Source organism: Heterodontus francisci, chromosome 22 (genome assembly GCF_036365525.1).
Source record: "Heterodontus francisci isolate sHetFra1 chromosome 22, sHetFra1.hap1, whole genome shotgun sequence".
NCBI classification, from domain to species: domain Eukaryota; kingdom Metazoa; phylum Chordata; class Chondrichthyes; order Heterodontiformes; family Heterodontidae; genus Heterodontus; species Heterodontus francisci.
The window spans coordinates 40,687,147-40,711,629 of NC_090392.1; the positions used below are offsets into that span (position 1 = coordinate 40,687,147).

Here is a 24,483-nt window from a genome sequence, read left to right on the forward strand (position 1 = left end):
CAGGCTTACTCTCACTCAAACCCGCTGACTCCCTCAGACTCACTCACTCTCACACCCACTGACTCCCTCAGGCTCACTCTCACACCCGCTGACTCCCTCAGGCTCACTCACACCCGCTGACTCCCTCAGGTTCACTCTCTCTCACTCCCGCTGATTCCCTCAGGCTCACTCTCTCTGACTCCCGCTGACTCCCTCAGGCTCACTCTCACTCACTCCCGCTGACACTCTCAGGCTCACTCTCTCTCACTCCCGCTGACACCCTCAGGCTCACTCTCTCTCACACCCGCTGATTCCCTCAGGGTCACACTCTCACTCCCGCTGACTCTCTCAGGCTCACTCTCACTCACTCCCGCTGACTCCCTCAGGCTCACTCACTCTCACTCCTGCTGACTCCCTCAGGCTCATTTTCACTCCTGCTGACTCCCTCAGTCTCACTCACTCTGTCTCCCGCTGACTCCCTCAGGCTCACTCTCTCTGTCTCCCGCTGACTCCATTAGGCTCACGCTCACTCCTGTTGACTCCCTCAGGCTCGCTCTGACTCCTGTTGACTCCCTCAGGCTCACTCTCTCTGTCTCCCGCTGACTGCCACAGGCTCACTCTCTCTTACTCCCGCTGACTCCCTCAGGCTCACTCACTCTCACTCCTGCTCACTCCCTCAAGCTCACTCTCACTCCCACTGACTCCCTCAGGCTCACTCTCACTCCCACTGACTCCCTCAGGCTTACTCTCATTCACACCCGCTGCCTCCCTCAGGCTCACTCTCTCTCACTCCCGCTGACTCCCTCAGGCTCACTCTCTCTCACTCCCGCTGACTCCCACAGGCTCACTCTCACTCCTGCTGACTCCCTCAGGCTCACTCTCTCTCACTCCCACTGACTCCCACAGGCACACTCTCACTCCCGCTGACTCCCTCAGGCTCACTCTCACTCACTCCCGCTGACTGCCTCAGGCTCACTCTCTCTCACTCCCGCTGACTCCCTCAGGCTCACTCACTCTCATCCTGCTCACTCCCTCAAGCTCACACTCACTCCCACTGACTCCCACAGGCTCACTCTCACTCCCGCTGACTCCCTCAGGCTCACTCTTTCTGTCTCCTGCTGAATCCCTCAGGCTCACTCACTCTCACTCCTCCTCACTCCCTCAAGCTCACTCTCACTCCCACTGACTCCCTCAGGCTCACTCTCACTCCCACTGACTCCCTCACACTTACTCTCATTCACACCCGCTGACTCCCTCAGGCTCACTCACTCTGACCCCCGCTGACCCCTCAGGCTCACTCGCACTCCCACTGACTCCCTCAGGCTCACTCTCACACCCGCTGACTCCCTTCGGCTCACTCTCACTCCCGCTGACTCCCTCAGGCTCACTCTCACTCACTCCCGCTGACTCCATCAGGCTCACTCTCTCTGACTCCAACTGACTCCCTCAGGCTCACTCTCACTCAATCCCGCTGACTCCCTCAGGCTCATTCTCACTCCTGCTGACTCCCTCAGTCTCACTCACTCTGTCTCCCGTTGACTCCCTCAGGCTCACTCTCTCTGTCACCCGTTGACTCCCTCCGGCTCACTCTCACTCCTGTTGACTCCCTCAGGCTCACTCTCACTCCTGTTGACTCCCTCAGGCTCACTCTCTCTGTCTCCCGCTGAATCCCTCAGGCTCAATCACTCTGTCTCCCACTGACTCCCTCAGGCTTACTCTCTCATTCCCGCTGACTCCCTCAGGCTCACTCACTCTCACTCCTGCTCACTCCCTCAAGCTCACTCACTCTCACTCCTGCTCACTCCCTCAAGCTCACTCTCACTGCTGCTGACTCCCTCAGGCTCACTCTCTCTCACTCCCACTGACTCCCTCAGGCTCACTCTCTCTCACTCCCACTGACTCCCTGAGGCTCACTCACTCTCACTCCTGCTGACTCCCTCAAGCTCACGCTCACTCCCACTGACTCCCTCAGGTTCACTCTCACTCCCGCTGACAACCTCAGGCTCACTCTCACTCCTGTTGACTCCCTCAGGCTCACCCACTCCTGTTGACTCCCTCAGGCTCACTCTAACTCCTGTTGACTCCCTGAGGCTCAATCTCACTCCTGTTGACTCCGTCAGGCTCACTCTCTCTGTCTCCCACTGACTCCCTCAGGCTTACTCTCTCATTCCCGCTGACTCCCTCAGGCTCACTCACTCTCACTCCTGCTCACTCCCTCAAGCTCACTCACTCTCACTCCTGCTCACTCCCTCAAGCTCACTCTCACTGCTGCTGACTCCCTCAGGCTCACACTCTCTCACTCCCACTGACTCCCTCAGGCTCACTCTCTCACTCCCGCTGATTGCCTCAGGCTCACTCTCCCTGTCTCCCACTGAGTCCCTCAGGCTCACTCTCTCTCACTCCCACTGACTCGCTCAGGCTCACTCTCTCTCACTCCCACTGACTCCCTGAGGCTCACTCACTCTCACTCCTGCTGACTCCCTCAAGCTCACGCTCACTCCCACTGACTCCCTGAGGCTCACTCTCACTCCCGCTGACTCCCTCAGGCTCACTCTCACTCCTGTTGACTCCCTCAGGCTCACTCCCACTCCTGTTGACTCCCTCAGGCTCACTCTCACTCCTGTTGACTCCCTCAGGCTCACGTTCACTCCTGTTGACTCCCTCAGGCTCACGCTCACTCCTGGTGACTCCCTCAGGCTCACTCTCTCTGTCTCCCGCTGACTCCCTCAGGCTCACTCACACTCCTGCTCACTCCCTCAAGCTCACTCACTCTCACTCCTGCTCACTCCCTCAAGCTCACTCTCACTGTTGCTGACTCCCTCAGGCTCACTCTCACTCCCGCTGACTCCCTCAGGCTCACTCTCTCTCACTCCCGCTGACTCCCACAGGCTCACTCTTTCTGTCTCCCGCTGACTCCCTCAAGCTCACTCTTTCTGTCTCCCGCTGACTCCCTCAGGCTCACTCACTCTCACTCCTGCTCACTCCCTCAAGCTCACGCTCACTCCCACTGACTCCCTCAGGCTCACTCTCACTCCCGCTGACTCCCTCAAGCTCACTCTTTCTGTCTCCTGCTGACTCCCTCAGGCTCACTCACTCTCACTCCTCCTCACTCCCTCAAGCTCACTCTCACTCCCACTGACTCCCTCAGGCTCACTCTCACTCCCACTGACTCCCTCAGGCTTACTCTCACTCAAACCCGCTGACTCCCTCAGGCTCACTCACTCTCACACCCACTGACTCCCTCAGGCTCACTCTCACACCCGCTGACTCCCTCAGGCTCACTCTCACTCACTCCCGCTGACTCCCTCAGGCTCACTCTCTCTGACTCCCGCTGACTCCCTCAGGCTCACTCTCACTCACTCCCGCTGACACTCTAAGGCTCACTCTCTCTCACTCCCGCTGACACCCTCAGGCTCACTCTCTCTCACACCCGCTGATTCCCTCAGGCTCACACTCTCACTCCCGCTGACTCTCTCAGGCTCACTCTCACTCACTCCCGCTGACTCCCTCAGGCTCACTCACTCTCACTCCTGCTGACTCCCTCAGGCTCACTCTCACACCCGCTGACTCCCTCAGGCTCACTCTCACTCACTCCCGCTGACTCCCTCAAGCTCACTCTTTCTGTCTCCCGCTGACTCCCTCAGGCTCACTCACTCTCACTCCTGCTCACTCCCTCAAGCTCACGCTCACTCCCACTGACTCCCTCAGGCTCACTCTCACTCCCGCTGACTCCCTCAAGCTCACTCTTTCTGTCTCCTGCTGACTCCCTCAGGCTCACTCACTCTCACTCCTCCTCACTCCCTCAAGCTCACTCTCACTCCCACTGACTCCCTCAGGCTCACTCTCACTCCCACTGACTCCCTCAGGCTTACTCTCACTCAAACCCGCTGACTCCCTCAGGCTCACTCACTCTCACACCCACTGACTCCCTCAGGCTCACTCTCACACCCGCTGACTCCCTCAGGCTCACTCTCACTCACTCCCGCTGACTCCCTCAGGCTCACTCTCTCTGACTCCCGCTGACTCCCTCAGGCTCACTCTCACTCACTCCCGCTGACACTCTCAGGCTCACTCTCTCTCACTCCCGCTGACACCCTCAGGCTCACTCTCTCTCACACCCGCTGATTCCCTCAGGCTCACACTCTCACTCCCGCTGACTCTCTCAGGCTCACTCTCACTCACTCCCGCTGACTCCCCCAGGCTCACTCACTCTCACTCCTGCTGACTCCCTCAGGCTCACTCTCACACCCGCTGACTCCCTCAGGCTCACTCACACCCGCTGACTCCCTCAGGCTCACTCTCACTCACTCCCGCTGACTCCCTCAGGCTCACTCTCTCTGTCTCCCGCTGACTCCCTCAGGCTCACGCTCACTCCTGTTGACTCCCTCAGGCTCACTCTGACTCCTGTTGACTCCCTCAGGCTCACTCTCTCTGTCTCCCGCTGACTCCCTCAGGCTCACTCACTCACTCCTGCTCACTCCCTCAAGCTCACTCACTCTCACTCCTGCTCACTCCCTCAAGCTCACTCTCACTGTTGCTGACTCCCTCAGGCTCACTCTCACTCCCGCTGACTCCCTCAGGCTCACTCTCACTCCCGCTGACTCCCTCAGGCTCACTCTCACTCACTCCCGCTGACTCCCTCAGGCTCACTCTCTCTGACTCCAACTGACTCCCTCAGGCTCACTCTCAGTCACTCCCACTGACACCCTCAGGCTCACTCTCACTCAATCCCGCTGACTCCCTCAGGCTCATTCTCACTCCTGCTGACTTCCTCAGGCTCATTCTCACTCCTGCTGACACCCTTAGTCTCACTCACTCTGTCTCCCGTTGACTCCCTCAGGCTCACTCTCTCTGTCACCCGTTGACTCCCTCCGGCTCACACTCACTCCTGTTGACTCCCTCAGGCTCACTCTCACTCCTGTTGACTCCCTCAGGCTCACTCTCACTCCTGTTGACTCCCACAGGCTCACTCTCACTCCTGTTGACTCCCTCAGGCTCACTCTCTCTGTCTCCCGCTGAATCCCTCAGGCTCAATCACTCTGTCTCCCACTGACTCCCTCAGGCTTACTCTCTCATTCCCGCTGACTCCCTCAGGCTCACTCACTCTCACTCCTGCTCACTCCCTCAAGCTCACTCACTCTCACTCCTGCTCACTCCCTCAAGCTCACTCTCACTGCTGCTGACTCCCTCAGGCTCACTCTCTCTCACTCCCACTGACTCCCTCAGGCTCACTCTCTCACTCCCGCTGACTGCCTCAGGCTCACTCTCCCTGTCTCCCACTGAGTCCCTCAGGCACACTCTCTCTCACTCCCACTGACTCCCTCAGGCTCACTCTCACTCCCACTGACTCCCTGAGGCTCACTCACTCTCACTCCTGCTGACTCCCTCAAGCTCACGCTCACTCCCACTGACTCCCTCAGGCTCACTCTCACTCCCGCTGACTCCCTCAGGCTCACTCTCACTCCTGTTGACTCCCTCAGGCTCACTCCCACTCCTGTTGACTCCCTCAGGCTCACTCTCACTCCTGTTGACTCCCTGAGGCTCAATCTCACTCCTGTTGACTCCGTCAGGCTCACTCTCTCTGTCTCCCACTGACTCCCTCAGGCTTACTCTCTCATTCCCGCTGACTCCCTCAGGCTCACTCACTCTCACTCCTGCTCACTCCCTCAAGCTCACTCACTCTCACTCCTGCTCACTCCATCAAGCTCACTCTCACTGCTGCTGACTCCCTCAGGCTCACTCACTCTCACTCCTGCTCACTCCCTCAAGCTCACTCACTCTCACTCCCTCAAGCTCACTCTCACTGTTGCTGACTCCCTCAGGCTCACTCTCACTCCCACTGACTCCCTCAGGCTCACTCTCTCTCACTCCCGCTGACTGCCTCAGGCTCACTCTCTCTCACTCCCGCTGACTCCCACAGGCTCACTCTTTCTGTCTCCCGCTGACTCCCTCATGCTCACTCTTTCTGTCTCCCGCTGACTCCCTCAGGCTCACTCACTCTCACTCCTGCTCACTCTCTCAAGCTCACGCTCACTCCCACTGACTCCCTCAGGCTCACTCTCACTCCCGCTGACTCCCTCAGGCTCACTCTTTCTGTCTCCCGCTGACTCCCTCAGGCTCACTCACTCTCACTCCTCCTCACTCCCTCAAGCTCACTCTCACTCCCACTGACTCCCTCAGGCTCACTCTCACTCCCACTGACTCCCTCAGGCTTACTCTCACTCACACCCGCTGACTCCCTCAGGCTCACTCACTCACACCCACTGACTCCCTCAGGCTCACTCTCACACCCGCTGACTCCCTCAGGCTCACTCTCACACCCGCTGACTCCCTCAGGCTCACTCTCTCTGACTCCCGCTGACTCCCTCAGGCTCACTCTCACTCACTCCCGCTGACACTCTCAGGCTCACTCTCTCTCACTCCCGCTGACACACTCAGGCTCACTCTCTCTCACACCCGCTGATTCCCTCAGGCTCACTCTCACTCACTCCTGCTGACTCCCTCAGGCTCATTTTCACTCCTGCTGACTCCCTCAGTCTCACTCACTCTGTCTCCCGCTGACTCCCTCAGGCTCACTATCTCTGTCTCCCGCTGACTCCCTCAGGCTCACTCTCACTCCTGTTGACTCCCTCAAGCTCACGCTCACTCCTGTTGACTCCCTCAGGCTCACTCTCACTCCTGTTGACTCCCTCAGGCTCACAATCACTCCTGTTGACTCCCTCAGGCTCACGCTCACTCCTGTTGACTTCCTCAAGCTCACTCTCACTCCTGTTGACTTCCTCAAGCTCACTCTCACTCCTGTTGACTCCCTCAGGCTCACTCTCTCTGTCTCCCGCTGACTCCCTCAGGCTCACTCACTCTGTCTCCCACTGACTCCCTCAGGCTCACTCACTCTGTCTCCCGATGACTCCCTCAGGCTCACTCTCACTATCTCCCACTGACTCCCTCAGGCTCACTCTCACTCCGGTTGACTCCCTCAGGCTCACTCCCACTCCTGTTGACACCCTCAGGCTCACTCTCACTCCTGTTGACTCCCTCAGGCTCACTCTCACTCCTGTTGACTCCCTCAGGCTTACTCTCACTCAAACCCGCTGACTCCCTCAGGCTCACTCACTCTCACACCCACTGACTCCCTCAGGCTCACTCTCACACCCGCTGACTCCCTCAGGCTCACTCTCACACCCGCTGACTCCCTCAGGCTCACTCTCACTCACTCCCGCTGACTCCCTCAGGCTCACTCTCTCTGACTCCCGCTGACTCCCTCAGGCTCACTCTCACTCACTCCCGCTGACACTCTCAGGCTCACTCTCTCTCACTCCCGCTGACACCCTCAGGCTCACTCTCACACCCGCTGATTCCCTCAGGCTCACACTTTCACTCACTCCCGCAGACTCCCTCAGGCTCATTTTCACTCCTGCTGACTCCCTCAGTCTCACTCACTCTGTCTCCCGCTGACACCCTCAGGCTCACTCTCACACCCGCTGACTCTCTCAGGCTCACTCTCACTCACTCCCGCTGACTCCCTCAGGCTCACTCACTCTCACTCCTGCTGACTCCCTCAGGCTCATTTTCACTCCTGCTGACTCCCTCAGTCTCACTCACTCTGTCTCCCGCTGACTCCCTCAGGCTCACTCTCTCTGTCTCCCGCTGACTCCCTCAGGCTCACGCTCACTCCTGTTGACTCCCTCAGGCTAACTCTGACTCCTGTTGACTCCCTCAGGCTCACTCTCTCTGTCTCCCGCTGACTCCCTCAGGCTCACTCACTCTCACTCCTGCTCACTCCCTCAAGCTCACTCACTCTCACTCCCTCAAGCACACTCTCACTGTTGCTGACTCCCTCAGGCTCACTCTCACTCCCACTGACTCCCTCAGGCTCACTCTCTCTCACTCCCGCTGACTCCCTCATGCTCACTCTTTCTGTCTCCGGCTGACTCCCTCAGGCTCACTCACTCTCACTCCTGCTCACTCCCTCAAGCTCACGCTCACTCCCACTGACTCCCTCAGGCTCACTCTCACTCCCGCTGACTCCCTCAGGCTCACTCTTTCTGTCTCCCGCTGACTCCCTCAGGCTCACTCACTCTCACTCCTCCTCACTCCCTCAAGCTCACTCTCACTCCCACTGACTCCCTCAGGCTCACTCTCACTCCCACTGACTCCCTCAGGCTTACTCTCACTCACACCCGCTGACTCCCTCAGGCTCACTCACTCTCACACCCACTGACTCCCTCAGGCTCACTCTCACACCCGCTGACTCCCTCAGGCTCACTCTCACACCCGCTGACTCCCTCAGGCTCACTCTCTCTGACTCCCGCTGACTCCCTCAGGCTCACTCTCACTCACTCCTGCTGACACTCACAGACTCACTCTCTCTCACTCCCGCTGACACCCTCAGGCTCACTCTCTCTCACACCCGCTGATTCCCTCAGGCTCACTCTCACTCACTCCCGCTGACACTCTCAGGCTCACTCAGTCTCACTCCCGCTGACACCCTCAGGCTCACTCTCTCTCACACCCGCTGATTCCCTCAGGCTCACACTCTCACTCCCGCTGACTCTCTCAGGCTCACTCTCACTCACTCCCGCTGACTCCCTCAGGCTCACTCACTCTCACTCCTGCTGACTGCCTCAGGCTCATTTTCACTCCTGCTGACTCCCTCAGTCTCACTCACTCTGTCTCCCGCTGACTCCCTCAGGCTCACTCTCTCTGTCTCCCGCTGACTCCCTCAGGCTCACTCTCACTCCTGTTGACTCCCTCAAGCTCACGCTCACTCCTGTTGACTCCCTCAGGCTCACTCTCACTCCTGTTGACTCCCTCAGGCTCACACTCACTCCTGTTGACTCCCTCAGGCTCACGCTCACTCCTGTTGACTCCCTCAGGCTCATTGTCACTCCTGTGGACTCCCTCAGGCTCACTCTCACTCCTGTTGACTCCCTCAGGCTCACGCTCACTCCTGTTGACTTCCTCAAGCTCACTCTCACTCCTGTTGACTCCCTCAGGCTCACTCACTCTGTCTCCCACTGACTCCCTCAGGCTCACTCACTCTGTCTCCCGATGACTCCCTCAGGCTCACTCTCACTATCTCCCGCTGACTCCCTCAGGCTCACTCTCACTCCGGTTGACTCCCTCAGGCTCACTCCCACTCCTGTTGACACCCTCAGGCTCACTCTCACTCCTGTTGACTCCCTCAGGCTCACTCTCACTCCTGTTGACTCCCTCAGGCTTACTCTCACTCAAACCCGCTGACTCCCTCAGGCTCACTCACTCTCACACCCACTGACTCCCTCAGGCTCACTCTCACACCCGCTGACTCCCTCAGGCTCACTCTCACACCCGCTGACTCCCTCAGGCTCACTCTCACTCACTCCCGCTGACTCCCTCAGGCTCACTCTCTCTGACTCCCGCTGACTCCCTCAGGCTCACTCTCACTCACTCCCGCTGACAATCTCAGGCTCACTCTCTCTCACTCCCGCTGACACCCTCAGGCTCACTCTCACACCCGCTGATTCCCTCAGGCTCACACTCTCACTCCCGCTGACTCTCTCAGGCTCACTCTTACTCACTCCCGCTGACTCCCTCAGGCTCACTCACTCTCACTCCTGCTGACTCCCTCAGGCTCATTTTCACTCCTGCTGACTCCCTCAGTCTCACTCACTCTGTCTCCCGCTGACTCCCTCAGGCTCACTCTCTCTGTCTCCCGCTGACTCCCTCAGGCTCACGCTCACTCCTGTTGACTCCCTCAGGCTCACTCTGACTCCTGTTGACTCCCTCAGGCTCACTCTCTCTGTCTCCCGCTGACTCCCTCAGGCTCACTCACTCTCACTCCTGCTCACTCCCTCAAGCTCACTCACTCTCACTCCCTCAAGCTCACTCTCACTGTTGCTGACTCCCTCAGGCTCAGTCTCACTCCCACTGACTCCCTCAGGCTCACTCTCTCTCACTCCCGCTGACTGCCTAAGGCTCACTCTCTCTCACTCCCGCTGACTCCCACAGGCTCACTCTTTCTGTCTCCCGCTGACTCCCTCATGCTCACTCTTTCTGTCTCCCGCTGACTCCCTCAGGCTCACTCACTCTCACTCCTGCTCACTCCCACAAGCTCACGCTCACTCCCACTGACTCCCTCAGGCTCACTCTCACTCCCGCTGACTCCCTCAGGCTCACTCTTTCTGTCTCCTGCTGACTCCCTCAGGCTCACTCACTCTCACTCCTCCTCACTCCCTCAAGCTCACTCTCACTCCCACTGACTCCCTCAGGCTCACTCTCACTCCCACTGACTCCCTCAGGCTTACTCTCACTCACACCCGCTGACTCCCTCAGGCTCACTCACTCTCACACCCACTGACTCCCTCAGGCTCACTCTCACACCCGCTGACTCCCTCAGGCTCACTCTCACACCCGCTGACTCCCTCAGGCTCACTCTCTCTGACTCCCGCTGACTCCCTCAGGCTCACTCTCACTCACTCCCGCTGACACTCAGGCTCACTCTCTCTCACTCCCGCTGACACCCTCAGGCTCACTCTCTCTCACACCCGCTGATTCCCTCAGGCTCACTCTCACTCACTCCCGCTGACACTCTCAGGCTCACTCCCTCTTACTCCCGCTGACACCCTCAGGCTCACTCTCTCTCACACCCGCTGATTCCCTCAGGCTCACACTCTCACTCCCGCTGACTCTCTCAGGCTCACTCTCACTCACTCCCGCTGACTCCCTCAGGCTCACTCGCTCTCACTCCTGCTGACTCCCTCAGGCTCATTTTCACTCCTGCTGACTCCCTCAGTCTCACTCACTCTGTCTCCCGCTGACTCCCTCAGGCTCACTCTCTCTGTCTCCCGCTGACTCCCTCAGGCTCACTCTCACTCCTGTTGACTCCCTCAGGCTCACACTCACTCCTGCTGACTCCCTCATGCTCACGCTCACTCCTGTTGACTCCCTCAGGCTCATTGTCACTCCTGTTGACTCCCTCAGGCTCACTCTCACTCCTGTTGACTCCCTCAGGCTCACGCTCACTCCTGTTGACTTCCTCAAGCTCACTCTCACTCCTGTTGACTCCCTCAGGCTCACTCTCTCTGTCTCCCGCTGACTCCCTCAGGCTCACTCACTCTGTCTCCCACTGACTCCCTCAGGCTCACTCTCACTATCTCCCGCTGACTCCCTCAGGCTCACTCTCACTCCTGTTGACTCCCTCAGGCTCACTCCCACTCCTGCTGACTCCCTCAGGCTCACTCGCACTCCTGTTGACTCCTTCAGGCTCACTCTCACTCCTGTTGACTCCCTCAGGCTCACTCTCACTCCTGTTGACTCCCTCAGGCTCACTCTCACTCCCACTGACTCCCTCAGGCTCACACTCACTCCTGTTGACTTCCTCAAGCTCACTCTCACTCCTGTTGACTCCCTCAGGCTCACTCTCTCTGTCTCCCGCTGACTCCCTCAGGCTCACTCACTCTGTCTCCCACTGACTCCCTCAGGCTCACTCACTCTGTCTCCCGATGACTCCCTCAGGCTCACTCTCACTATCTCCCGCTGACTCCCTCAGGCTCACTCTCACTCCTGTTGACTCCCTCAGGCTCTCTCCCACTCCTGTTGACTCCCTCAGGCTCACTCTCACTCCTGTTGACTCCCTCAGGCTCACTCTCACTCCTGTTGACTCCCTCAGGCTCACTCTCACTCCCACTGACTCCCTCAGGCTCACACTTACTCCTGTTGACTCCCTCAGGCTCACTCTCACTCCTGTTGACTCCCTCAGGCTCACTCTCACTCCTGTTGACTCCCTCAGGCTCACTCTCACTCCCACTGACTCCCTCAGGCTCACTCTCACTCCTGTTGACTCCCTCAGGCTCACTCTCACTCCTGTTGACTCCCTCAGGCTCACTCTCTCTGTCTCTTGCTGACTCCCTGCTGTTACCTGTGAGTCTCCAGCACCGTTTTCCCTCAGGCTCGCACTCTCGATTGATGTCACAAAGTTGGAAATAGGCTGTCTTAGCGATAGCATATGTGGTCGGAAATGCATCTCGGGGTCAAATTTGACACCAACATTGTGCACAGTATGGTTTAGTCACAGGGTTGCTTCCATGGAGAGGGATGGAGCTGGTAACCAGGAACAGAGTTTGAAGAGGGGAGAGAAGACAATGGCTTCAGTCTTCCCAATATTTAAGTGGAGGAAATTTCTGCTCTTCCAGTACTGGATGTCGGATAAGCAGTCTGATAGTTTAGCAACAATCGGGGAGTTGTGGGAGGTGGTGGTGAGGTAGAGCTGGGTGTCGTAATCGTACATGTGAAATCTAATGCTGTTCTTTTGGATGATGCCACCGAGGGGCAGCATGTAGATGAGCGGAGTTAGGGATGGGTATTAAATGCTGGCCTTGCCAGTGATGCTTACACCTCATGACAGAATTTTAAAAAAAAGAGGGGACTAAGGATAGATCCTTCGGGGATACCGGAGGTAATAGTCCGAGAGCAGGAAGAGAAGTCTTTGCATTTCTCTGCTTTGATTAAATAGATAACAATACGAACAAGTTGAGAGGAGTCTCTCCCAGCTGGACAACAGTGGAGAGGTGTTGGTTAACTGCACCATTCTCCTCCGTGCCAAAGACAGGTCGAAAAGGACGAGGAGGGAATATTTACATTTATCACAGTCACATTGTCACTTTGATAAGAGCAGTTTCGGTACTATGGCAGGGGCAGAAACCTGATTGGAGGGATTCAGATGGAAATGACTGTTTACATGAGAAAGAAGAGCAGAGAGAACTGGGAGTACAAACACAGAAAGAAAAAGATGCAGGTTAATAAGGCCATACAAAATGCAAACAAAACACAGGGGTTCATTTTTAGAGAATTGAAAAGCAGGCACGTTATGTTAAACTTGCATTGAGCCTTGGTTAGACCATGCTTGGAGTTCTGGTCTCCACTGGAGAATTAGTGGAATGATACCAGACCTGGGAGGTTATGCTTATCAGGAAAGATTGAACAGTCTGGGGCTCTAATTGCCAGAAAAGGGAAGACTGAGGGGTGACCTGATGGAGGTCTTTAAGATTATGGAAAGCTTTGATAGGGTAGATATAAAGAAGATGTTTCCATTTGTGTGTGTGACACTGGGAGCATGAATATAAGATAATCACTAATAAATCCAATAGGGAATTTAAGAAACGCTTCTTTGCCAAATAGTAAGAATATGCAACTTGCTACCACTGGGAGTAATTGAGGTGAATAGTATCGATGTATTTAAGGGAAAGCTAGATAAGTACATAAGGCAGAAAGGAATTAAAGGATACGTCAATGGGGGAGATGAAGTAGGGCAGATGGAGGTTCATGTGGATCATAACGAACAGCATGGACCGGTTGGGCTGAATGGCCTGTTTCTTTGCTATAAATAGAACAATACGATGTAAACATAGAAAGAGGAGAAGGATAGTTAAAGGAATGGTAGGGCCGAAGAGGTTTAACAGGGAAAAAGAAGAAAATCTTTCTGTGGCAGAGGACATGTCTGAGATACTGAGCATTTAGTATCTACAAAAGAAGCTGATGGTGAGGGGGTGGAGGGAGTGTAGAGATATTGGATAGGATAAAAATGGACAGAATGGAGCTGCTACACAGTTTGGCACCACTCAAAGTTAACAAATCAGCCAGTCATACAATTTTAGAATTGTCACAGCTCAGAATGAGGCCCTTCGGCCCGTTGAGTCCGTGCTGGCTCTCTGCAACAGCAACTCAGCTAGTCCCACTCCCCTGCCCTTTCCCCACCGCCCTGGGTGGGGGGTGAATTTCCATAAGTGGAAAGATTCTGTTTAGCTGCCATAAAATCGGTGGCAGACCCAGAGAAATCCAGGAAAACTGGTGAGGATCAGCATGTGGGAAAATCCCAGTGCAAGTTCACTCCCTGAAATAAACATCAAGCGAGAGTGATCCTGGAGCTCGCTGCAAGATCAGCTCCAGAGCAGATTTCACACAGTCTTACCTGGACTGGATGTTGTGTCTGTGAGATGCTCATCCACAGGCTGCCACTGATCTCTGCTCTTGGCCCAGGCTCTGCGCTTTCTGCAGCTGCTGCTCTCCCAGGAATATGGGCTTTGAGGAGATGAAAACTCCATCCTGCAAAAAAACATCAGGAAAGGGGATTTGGAAAAGGGATCAGTAAAGAAACAGCTCCCGTTTCTATGGTGCCTTTTACAACTTCACAGTGCTGTGAAAGTTTTAAAGTGCAGTCACTGTTTGTCATGTCAAAAACATGGCAGCCAATTGGTGTACAGCAAGCTCCCACAAAAAGCAATGTGACTAGGTCATCTGTTTAGTCGTGTTGGCTGAAGGATAAGTGTTGCCAGGATCCTCGGCTCTCTTTCAAGTGGGGCCCGTGAGGTCTTTTACACCTGCCTGAGAGGGAACACAGTGCCTCAGTTTAACATCTCATCCGAAAGACAGCAACTCCAACAGTGCAGCACTCCCTCAGTACTGCCCATCTAACAATGCAGCACTCCCTCAGTACTGCCCATCTAACAATGCAGCACTCCCTCAGTACTGCCCCTCAAAGCGCAGCATTCCTTCAGTACTGCCCCTCTGACAATGGAGTGCACCCTCAGTATTGCCCCTCTGACAATGCAGCGCTCCCTCAGTACTGCCCCTCTGACAGGGCAGCAATACTCAGTACTTCCTCTCTGACAGTGCAGCGCTCCCTCACTACTGACCCATTGACAATGCAGAACTTCCTCAGTGCTGCCTGTTATATATTCACTGGGTTGCTGGATATTTTATATATCTGATTTATCTCATAGATGACATGAGTTCTAAATCAACAACTAGTTAATTTACAGTACATTAAAATATCTTAGCACTTACAAGATTTCAGTACAATGTCTTTCAGAGCACTCTTGTGTTTACTAGAACATTTCAGCCTATCTCTTTCGTTACAGTTTCATAAACTCTTATGCTCCACCCATAGGTTTAAGCAATCATGCACAGTGAACACTGTTCAGTGGACAGACTAATACAATCAAACTCAGATCAATTAACCCACTGCCCCTCTGACGGTACAGCTCTCATTCCACACAAGACCCTCGAACAGTGCAGCAATGCTCAGTACTGCCGCTCTGCTAGTGCAGCACTCCTTCAGTAACTATCCTCCGGCAGAGCAGCTCTCCCTCAGTATTGCCCCTCCAACTGTGCAGTGTTCCCTCGGCACAGGCCCCTCCTACAGTGTAATGCTCCCTCACTACTGACACTTGGACAGTGCAGCATTCCCTCAATATTGTCCGGCTGATGTGCAGCACTCCCTCAGTGCTGTCCAGCTGACAGTGCTGCATTCCCTCAGTATTGCCTCTTGGACTGTGCAGCGCTCCCTCATTACGGACCAGCCAACAAAGCAGCACTGCCTCAGTTCTGCCCCTCTGGCAGTGCTGCAATCCCTCAGGACCTCACCCAGCCCATGCAGCTCCCTCAGTACTGCCCCTCTAACAGTCTAGTGCTTGTTCCGCACAGGCCCCTCCAATAGTGCAGCAATCGCTCAGCACTGCCCCTACAACAGGGCAGCACTCCCTCACACTGTCCTTCTGACAGTGCAGCACTCCCTCACACTGTCCTTCTGACAGTGCAGCAGGTCCTCAGTACAGCCCCTCCAACTGTGTAGCATTCCCGCAGTACTGCCCACCAACAGTGCAACACTCCCTCAGTACCTCCCCTCTGACAATACAGTGCTTCCTCATTACTGACTCTTTGATAGTGCTGTATTCCCTCAGTATTTCCTCTCTGACAGGGCTGAAGTTCCTCACTACTGACCCTCTAGCAATGCAGCACTCCCTCAGTATGGCCCCTCTGACACTGCAGTGCTCCCTCTGTCCTGACCCTCCAACAATGCAGCTCTACTTCAGTACTATTCTCTGACAGTGCAGCACTCCCTCAGTACTGCACTGAAAAATCAGCCTGGATTTTGTGGTCACGTTTTTGAAGTGAATCTTGAACCTACGAACTTGCGACTGAGAGATGAGAGTGAATGGGGATCTATTCACCATTTCCCTGGTGTATTTCAGCAAGACTGAGGAAATTCTTAGCATCAGTAGGCAGCTGCCCTGACATTTTTTTGTTTATAAAAACACCACAGTTATGGCCTCAAGTGATTATTGTGCCATGCAGCATATCGGCAGGCCATTTGACCCATCGTGCCTGTGCCAGCTCTTTGAAAGTGCTATCCAATTAATCCCAGTCTGCCTATAGTACACAAATATCCAGGTGTTGATCCCGGGTTTATAGTGTGCTTAGATGGAGAAGGGTGCGGGGGTTGCTGCTGGTGTTGGTGTTTGTGTTGATGTTGGTGTTGGTGTGGAAGGGATGTTTCCTCTTGTAGGAGAATTTAGAACTAGGGGTCACTGTTTAAAATAAGGGGTCGCCCATTTAAGGCAGAGATGAGGAGAAATTTTTTTCTCTCAGAGGGTCATGAGTCTTTGGAACTCTCTTCCTCAAATGGCAGTAGAAGCAGAGTCTTCGAATATTTTTAAGGCAGAGGTAGATAGATTCTTGATAATCAAGGGAGTGAAAGGTTATCGGGGGTAGGCAGGAATGTGGAGTAATCAGTTCAGCCATGAACTTATTGAATGGCGGAGCAGGCTTGAGGGGTCGAGTGGCCTACTCCTGCTCCTAATTTGTATGTGGGTGTTTGTGTTTTCTTTGAATTCTTTCATGGGATGTGGGCACCACTGGCAAGGCGGGCAATTATTGTGCTTGTGCTGGTGTCGGTGTTAGTGTTGGTGCTGATGTTGATGTTGGGGGTTGCTGTTGGTTTTGGTGCTGGTGTTGGTGTTGATTCTGGTATTGATTCTGGTGTTGGTGCTGGTGTTGGTGTTCCTGCTGGGGTTGGTGTTGATGTTGGTATTGTTGTTGTAGTTGGTGTTAGTAATGTTGGTTCTGTTGCTGTTGGTGCGAATGTTGGTGCTGGTTCTGCAGTTGATGCTGGTGTTCTTGTTGGTGCTGTTGTTGATGTTTGTGCTGGTGCTGGTTTTGTTGCTGGTGTTGGAGTTGATATTGGTGCTGGTGTTGATTGTGCTGGTGTTGGTGTTGATGTTGATGTTGGGGGTTGCTGTTGGTTTTGGTGCTGGTGTTGGTGTTGATTCTGGTATTGATTCTGGTGTTGGTGCTGGGGTTGGTGTTGTTGTTGTAGTTGGTGTTAGTAATGTTGGTTCTGTTGCTGTTGGTGCGAATGTTGGTGCTGGTTCTGCAGTTGATGCTGGTGTTCTTGTTGGTGCTGTTGTTGATGTTTGTGCTGGTGCTGGTTTTGTTGCTGGTGTTGGAGTTGATATTGGTGCTGGTGTTGATTGTGCTGGTGTTGGTGTTGATGTTGTTGGTGTTGGTAATGTTGGTTCTGTTGATGTTGGTGCTGGTGTTGATTGTGCTGGTGTTGGTGTTGATGTTGATGTTGGGGGTTGCTGTTGGTTTTGGTGCTGGTGTTGGTGTTGATTCTGGTATTGATTCTGGTGTTGGTGCTGGGGTTGGTGTTGTTGTTGTAGTTGGTGTTAGTAATGTTGGTTCTGTTGCTGTTGGTGCTAATGTTGGTGCTGGTTCTGCAGTTGATGCTGGTGTTCTTGTTGGTGCTGTTGTTGATGTTTGTGCTGGTGCTGGTTTTGTTGCTGGTGTTGGAGTTGATATTGGTGCTGGTGTTGATTGTGCTGGTGTTGGTGTTGGTAATGTTGGTTCTGTTGATATTGGTGCTGGTGTTGATTGTGCTGGTGTTGGTGTTGATGTTGTTGGTGTTGGTAATGTTGGTTCTGTTGATGTTGGTGCTGGTGTTGATTGTGCTGGTGTTGGTGTTGATGTTGTTGGTGTTGGTAATGTTGGTTCTGTTGATGTTGGTGCTGGTGTTGATTGTGCTGGTGTTGGTGTTGATGTTGTTGGTGTTGGTAATGTTGGTTCTGTTGATGTTGGTGCTGGTGTTGATTGTGCTGGTGTTGGTGTTGATGTTGTTGGTGTTGGTAATGTTGGTTCTGTTGATGTTGGTGCTGGTGTTGGTGCTAATGTTGGTTCTGGTTCTAGAGTTGATGCTTGTGTTCTTGTTGGGCAATGCCCATCCTGAAGAGATTCAGAAACTCTCCAAAGTGTAGAAAGTAAACTCTGCCCAAAAGTACTGTTAACTAAGTCTTTCCCATGAGTCAGTACGAAAGTAACTGTGAGTGCTGAGTATTTATTGTTGTAGTTCCGAGAGTTTGATTCAGCCACTCTTCTGCCATTGGGTTCTCACCAAGACTTCACTGGTGAGTTCCAGAAAGTCCACGAAACCAGTGGATGTGACAGTAAATTTAAAACTGTGTTCCTAATCCACTCAAGTTAAACTCAGACGTCATCAGGTTGGAGACGACTTCCTGACACATTCCCATTTTTGCCAATTTTAACCCCTCACCTGCACACAAAATCACGTGCTCCTCCAGGTTAAAATTCCCCCCACTGATTCTATGAACCCTGCTTATTATTAAGGTGCAGAAAATTAGAACCCTGCTTAACAGAATCACAGAATTGTTATAGTGCAGAAGGAGGCCATTCAGCCCATCATGTCACACCAGCTCTCTGAAAAAGCAATTCCCTCAGTTCCATTCCCCCGCCTTCTCCCCATAACCCTGCACATTCTTCCTTTTCATAAAACAGTCTATTCCCCTTTGAATGCTTCAATTGAACCTGCCTTCACCATCGTCTCAGGCAGCGCATTCCAGTGTTTAACCACCCTCTGCATGAAAAAGTTTATCCTCATGTCACTTTTGCTCCTCTTATCAAATACTTTAAATCTGTGCTCTCGCGTTCTTGATCCTTTCACGAGTGGGAATAGTTTCTCTCTATCTACTCTGTCCAGACCCCTCATGATGTTGAATACCTCTGTCAAATCACCTCTCAGCCTTCTTTTTTCCAAGGGAAACAGTCATAACTTCTCCAATCTATCTTCATAACTGAAATTCCTCATCCCTGGAACCATTCTCGTGAATCTCTTCTGTACTCTCTCCAATGCCCTAAAATGCAGAGCCCAGAACTGGACGCAATACTCCAGCTGAGGTTGAACTAGTGTCTTATACAAGTTCAAAATAATTTCCTTGCTCTTGTACTCTATGCTCCCATTAATAAAGCCCAGGATACTGTATGCTTTGTTAACCACTCTCTCAATCGGTCCTGCCATCTTCAATGACTAATGCATATATATCCCCAGGTCCCTCTGCTCCTGCACCCCCTTTAGAATTGTACCCTTTATTTTATATTGTCTCTCCATGTTCTTCCTACCAAAATGAATCACTTCACATTTCTCTGCATTGAACTTGATCTGCCACCTGTCTTCCCATTCCACCAACTTGTCTATGTCCTTTTGAAGTTCTTCACTATTCTCCTCACAGTTCACAATGCTTCCAAGTTTCGTATCATCTGCAAACTTTGAAATTGTGCCCTGTACACCAAGGTCTAGGTCATTCATATATATCAGGAAAAGCAAAGGTCCCAACACTGATCCCTGGGGAACTCCAATACAAACCTTCCTCCAGCCCGAAAAACATCCATTAACCATGACTCTTTGTTTCCTGTCACTCAACTTTATTCATATCCATGTTGCTACCGTCCCTTTTATTCCATGAGCTACAAGTTTGCTCACAAGTCTGTTGTGTGGCACTGTATCAAATACCTTTTGAAAGTCCATGTACACCACATCAACAGCATTGCCCTCATCAATCCTCTCTGTTACCTCCTCAAAAAACTCGAGCAAGTTAGTTAAACATGATTTTCCCTTAAGAAATCCATGCTGGCTTTCTTTAATTAATCCGTATTTATACAAGTGACTATTGATTTTGTCCCAAATTATTTTTCCTAGACGTTTTCCCACCACCGAAGTTAAACTGACTGGCCTGTAGTTGCTGTGCTTATCTTTATACCCTTTTTTGAACAAGGGTGTAACGTTTGCAATTCTCCAGTCCTCTGGCACCACCTCCGAGTCTAAGGAAGACTGAAAACTTATGGTCAGTGCCTTCAAGATTTCCACCCTCACTTGGATACATCTCATCTTGTCCTGGTGCTTTATCCATTTTAAGTACAGACAGCCTTTCTAATACATCCTCTTGATCAATTTTAAACCCTTCTAGTATCTGAATTACTTCCTCTTTCACCATTGCCTGGGTTGCACCTTCTTCCTTGGTAAAGACAGATGCAAAGTATTAATTTAATGCCTGAGCAATGCCCTCTGCCTCCATGTGTAAATCCCCTTTATGGTCCCTAATAGGCCCCATTCCTCCTTTTAACACCCTTTTACTATTTAAATGTCTATAGAGAACTTTGGGATTTTCTTTAATGCTCGCTGCCAGTCTCCTTTCATGCTCTCTCTTTGCTTCTCTTATTTGCTTTTTCACTCCCCCTCTGGACCTTCTATATTCAGCCTGGTTCTCAATCATATTGTCTACCTGGTATCTATCATAAGCACACTTTTTCTTCTTTATCTTAATCTCTACCTCTTTTGTCATCCAGGGAGCTCTAGATTTGTTTGCCCGACTTTTCCCCTTCGAGGGAACGTACCTTGACTATGCCCGAACTACCTCTACTTTGAAGGAAGCCCATTGTTAAGCTACCATTTTCCTGCCAACTTTTGACTCCATTTTATTCTCCCCAGCTCCATTCTTACCCCATTGAAGTTGGTTTTTCCCCAGTTAATTATTCTTACCCTGGATTATTCATTGTCCTTTTCCATAATCAGCCTAAACCTTATGATACAATGATCACTATCCCGTAGATGCTCTCCTGCTGATACTTGATCCACTGGGCCCACCTCATTCCCAAGAACCAGGTCTAGCAGTGCCTCCTTTCTCATTGGACTAGCAACATACTGCTGCAGAAAATTTTCCTGAACACACTCTTGGAATTCTTGCCCCTCACTGCCCTTTACACTACCACTATCCCAGTCTATGTTTGGATAATTAAAGTCCCCAATTATAACTACCCTATAAGTTTTGCATCTCTGCAATTTCCTTGCAAATTTGTTCCTCCACATCCTTCCCACTAGCTGGTGGCCTATAGACAACATTGAGCAATGTAACTGCACCTTTTTGGTTCCTTAGCTCTAGTCAAATTTATTATTATTAGATGCAGAAATTTAGGACCAAAGACATCAATGGCTTCCTAACAGATATAGGAGAAATGTTGTCAAGTGGAGTTGAGACAGGTTAGAAAGAATCAGAATGAGGCCAAATGCGATAAAAGGAAAGTTAGGGGTCCAGAGCGATGAGCTTTGAACACCAGTGACTCCTGTCATTCAACAAACAAGAGATAGAGGCCTCTCTACCCTATGATATTTTGAGTAGATTCGGGCCTCTCTACCTTGTGATGCATTTCACTTGAAGTACTCCACTTACCCAATGTCTGCACCAGTCACAAGGATCAATCCCAGTCGTTTATTACAATAATAGGAGACATAGGCTGTCTGTCGCAGTGTCCGATGACATTCACTCTAGCAGACATTAACTTCAGGCTGGAGTCTGTCTGTGAGTAGGAAAGGGGAAGCTGAGTAAATTCAACAGTCGAACCACTTCCTATGTATGCATCAACTTGCAGTTGACTCAAAACGCCCACATTCTCAATTCTTCTCAGAAATGAGTGCCTTGGCATTTCTTGATCTGCAGATTATTGACTGCAAGTGGTGGAGGAAATTAATTACGGATTATAGTGAAAGTATTACAAGTAACAAAATGTTTTCTTTAGCTGTTGCCAGTAATTCAGTGCTTCTGACACCTCCCACCACTCTGTGTTTTAGTTTCAGTTCCTCATTTCTCAGCAGCATTGTTCTTAAACAGATCTGAGCAGCTTTTCCTGCCTAATTGTTTCATGTAACGGTACAGAAAAATGCCATTCAGCCCATCAAACCTGTGCTGGTGTTCTTCATAGCATGAGTGACACAGGCTCCCCCCACTCTCCCTGGCTCCCCGTACCTTTCAATAATCTATCCAGTCTACTTCCACTCTCCTGCTCACACCCTGCACAATTTAATGTCCCACCCTGTCAAATCCCACTCTTTCCCTTACTCCCCATACCCTTTAATATCCCACCCAGCATTAGTGCACTCACCCATAACCATTACTATTCCACCCTTTTCGGTCCCTATTCTCCTGCCCACTCCCCATAACATTAATATTGCACCCAATTTAACACTGCTGGCCTGAACACTGCTCACACAACTTAATATCCCACCCAGTCTAATTCCTCTCTCCTGCTCATTCCCAATTTAATATCCCACCCAGACCAATGCCACTCTCATAATCACCACCCATACCCTCTTTAGTATCCAACATAGCCCTATCTCACTCTTCTGCTCACTCACCATAACTTTTAATATCCCAACAAATCGAATCCCATTGTCCCACTCACTCCCCACACATAATAAGATCCCACACATAATAATCTTACTCTCCTGCTCATTGTTCATACTCCTTAAAATCTCACACAGTCTGATCAACTTCTCAGTCCTCATAAACTTTAAAATCCTACCGGCCAACAACAACAATGACATATTTATATAGTGCATTTAACATAATAAAACACCCCAAGATGCTTCACAGGAGCATTATAAAACAAAATCTGACACTGAGCCACAAACAGAGATAGCAAGTCAGTTGACTAAAAGCTTGGTTAATGAACTATGCTTTGAGGAATGCCTTAAAGGAGGAAATTGAGGTGGAGAGGCAGAGAGGTGTAGAGAGGTGTAGAGAGGCGTAGAGAGGTGTAGAGAGGCGTAGAGAGGTGTAGAGAGGCGTAGAGAGGTGTAGAGAGGTGTAGAGAGGGTACTCCAGAACTTACAGTCCAGGCAGCTGAAGTCGCAGCCAACAATGGTGGAGAGATTAAAATCGGGGATGCTCATGAGGTCGGAATTCGAAGAGAGCAGATATGGTTGTAGAGCTGGAGAAGATTACAGCAATAGGGAGGGGTGAAGCCATGGAGGGATTTGAAAACAAGGATGAGAATTTTTAAATCAAGATGTTGTTTGACCAGGAACCAATATAGGCCAGTGAGCACAGGACTGATGGATGAACGGGACTTGGTGCAAATTAAGACACGGGCAGCAGAGTTTTGGATCACCTCAAGTTTACGGCAGGTTGACTGTGGGAGACCAGCCACATCACGTTAGAATAGTCAAGACTGGAGGTAACAAAGGCATGGATGAGGGTTTCAACAGCAGAACAGCTTAGGCAGGAGTGGCAATGAGCAATGTTAGAGAGTTGCAAGAGGTGGTCTTAGTAATTGCACAGATATGCGATCAGAAGCTTATTTTAGGGCCAAATATGACACCGAGGTTGTGAGCAGTCTGGTTTGAATTAGACAGTTGACTGGGAGAGGGATGGACATAAATTTGGGAGATGATAACACATTCAAGGACTTTGGAGAGGAAAGGGATATTGGAGACAGGACGATATGTTGTAAGGACGGTGGGGTCAAGAGTCGGATTTTTGAGGAGAGGGATGATGATGGCAGATTTAAAGGACAGAGGGACAACACCTGAAGAGAGAGAAACATTTACAATATCAGCTAACATGGGGACAAGGAGGGGATGTTAGGCATTGAGAACAATGATCAATAGAGTCCAAGGAGAAAAATGTCCCATTAAAAAGCAAGACCATGGATGAATAAAGAGATGAAGAATAAAAGGGAAGTGGGGTGGCAGTACTGATTAGGGGAGACATTGTAGTATTGGAAAGAGAGGATTTTCTTGAGGGGACAAGGACATAATCCATTTGGTTAGAGCTGAGAAGTAAAAAGAGTATGATTAGGCTACTGGGGATAGTCTATCGGCCTCCAAATAGTGAGAGTGAGATAGAAGAGCTAATTGCAGGGAAATCACAGAGATATAGAGGTGATTTTGGGAGACTATAATTACCCAAATATTGATTGGGATAATGTTAGAGTAAAGGGTAAGGAGGGGGAGTAATTTGTGAAATGTGTTCAGGAAACCTTCCTTGACTAGTATGTTCTCGGTTCAACTAGGAAGGGGACATTGCTGGATCTGGTGCTGGAGAATGAGGTGGGCCAAGTGTCTGTGTTAGAAAACTTGGGTAAGAGTGATCATTGTATCATAAGGTTTAGATTAGTAATGGAGAAGAGGAAGGAACAATCTAAAGTAGAACTTCTAAATTGAAGAGGGCTAACTTCAATGGGATGAGAAGGGATCTAGCCAGGGTAAAATGGAACCAAAGTTTGATAAAAAAAAGAACTGCACCAGAACAATGGGTGATCTTTAAGGAGGAGATGCTTCAGGTACAGGCTCGGTACATTCCAACAAGGGTGAAAGGTAGGGGAACCAAATCCAGGGCTCCTTGGATGACGAAGGAGATAGAGAACATGATGAAACAAAAAAAAGAGGATGTATGATGCATGTTAGGTGAATTCTTCAAGCGAGAACAAGGCCAAATACAATAAATGGAGAGGGGTCAGGCAGAGGGAAATATGACTGGCTAAGTGGGAATGTGAGAATAGAATGGCAGTGAACATAAATGGGATCCCAAAAATCTGCTACCAGCATCTAAATAGTAAGTG

At 51.4% G+C, this 24,483-nt stretch overlaps 1 protein-coding gene across 2 annotated transcripts in view; it reads right to left on the reverse strand.

Moving 5' to 3' along the window:
- The window catches only part of tespa1 (thymocyte expressed, positive selection associated 1), an 86,338-nt gene extending 64,757 nt beyond the window's left edge, over nucleotides 1–21,581 (reverse strand). Inside the window, exons 1-2 of one of the 2 annotated variants that reach the window (XM_068053744.1) lie at nucleotides 21,315–21,581; nucleotides 13,928–14,061 (exon numbers count right to left, since the gene is read on the reverse strand). In XM_068053744.1, the coding sequence (XP_067909845.1) occupies nucleotides 13,928–14,060 (133 nt within the window). In that variant the 5' untranslated portion in view covers nucleotide 14,061; nucleotides 21,315–21,581. The remainder of the gene's footprint in view (nucleotides 1–13,927; nucleotides 14,062–21,314) is intronic. The other variant, XM_068053743.1, reaches the window with a different exon arrangement.
- Between the last annotated feature and the right edge of the window lie 2,902 nt (nucleotides 21,582–24,483).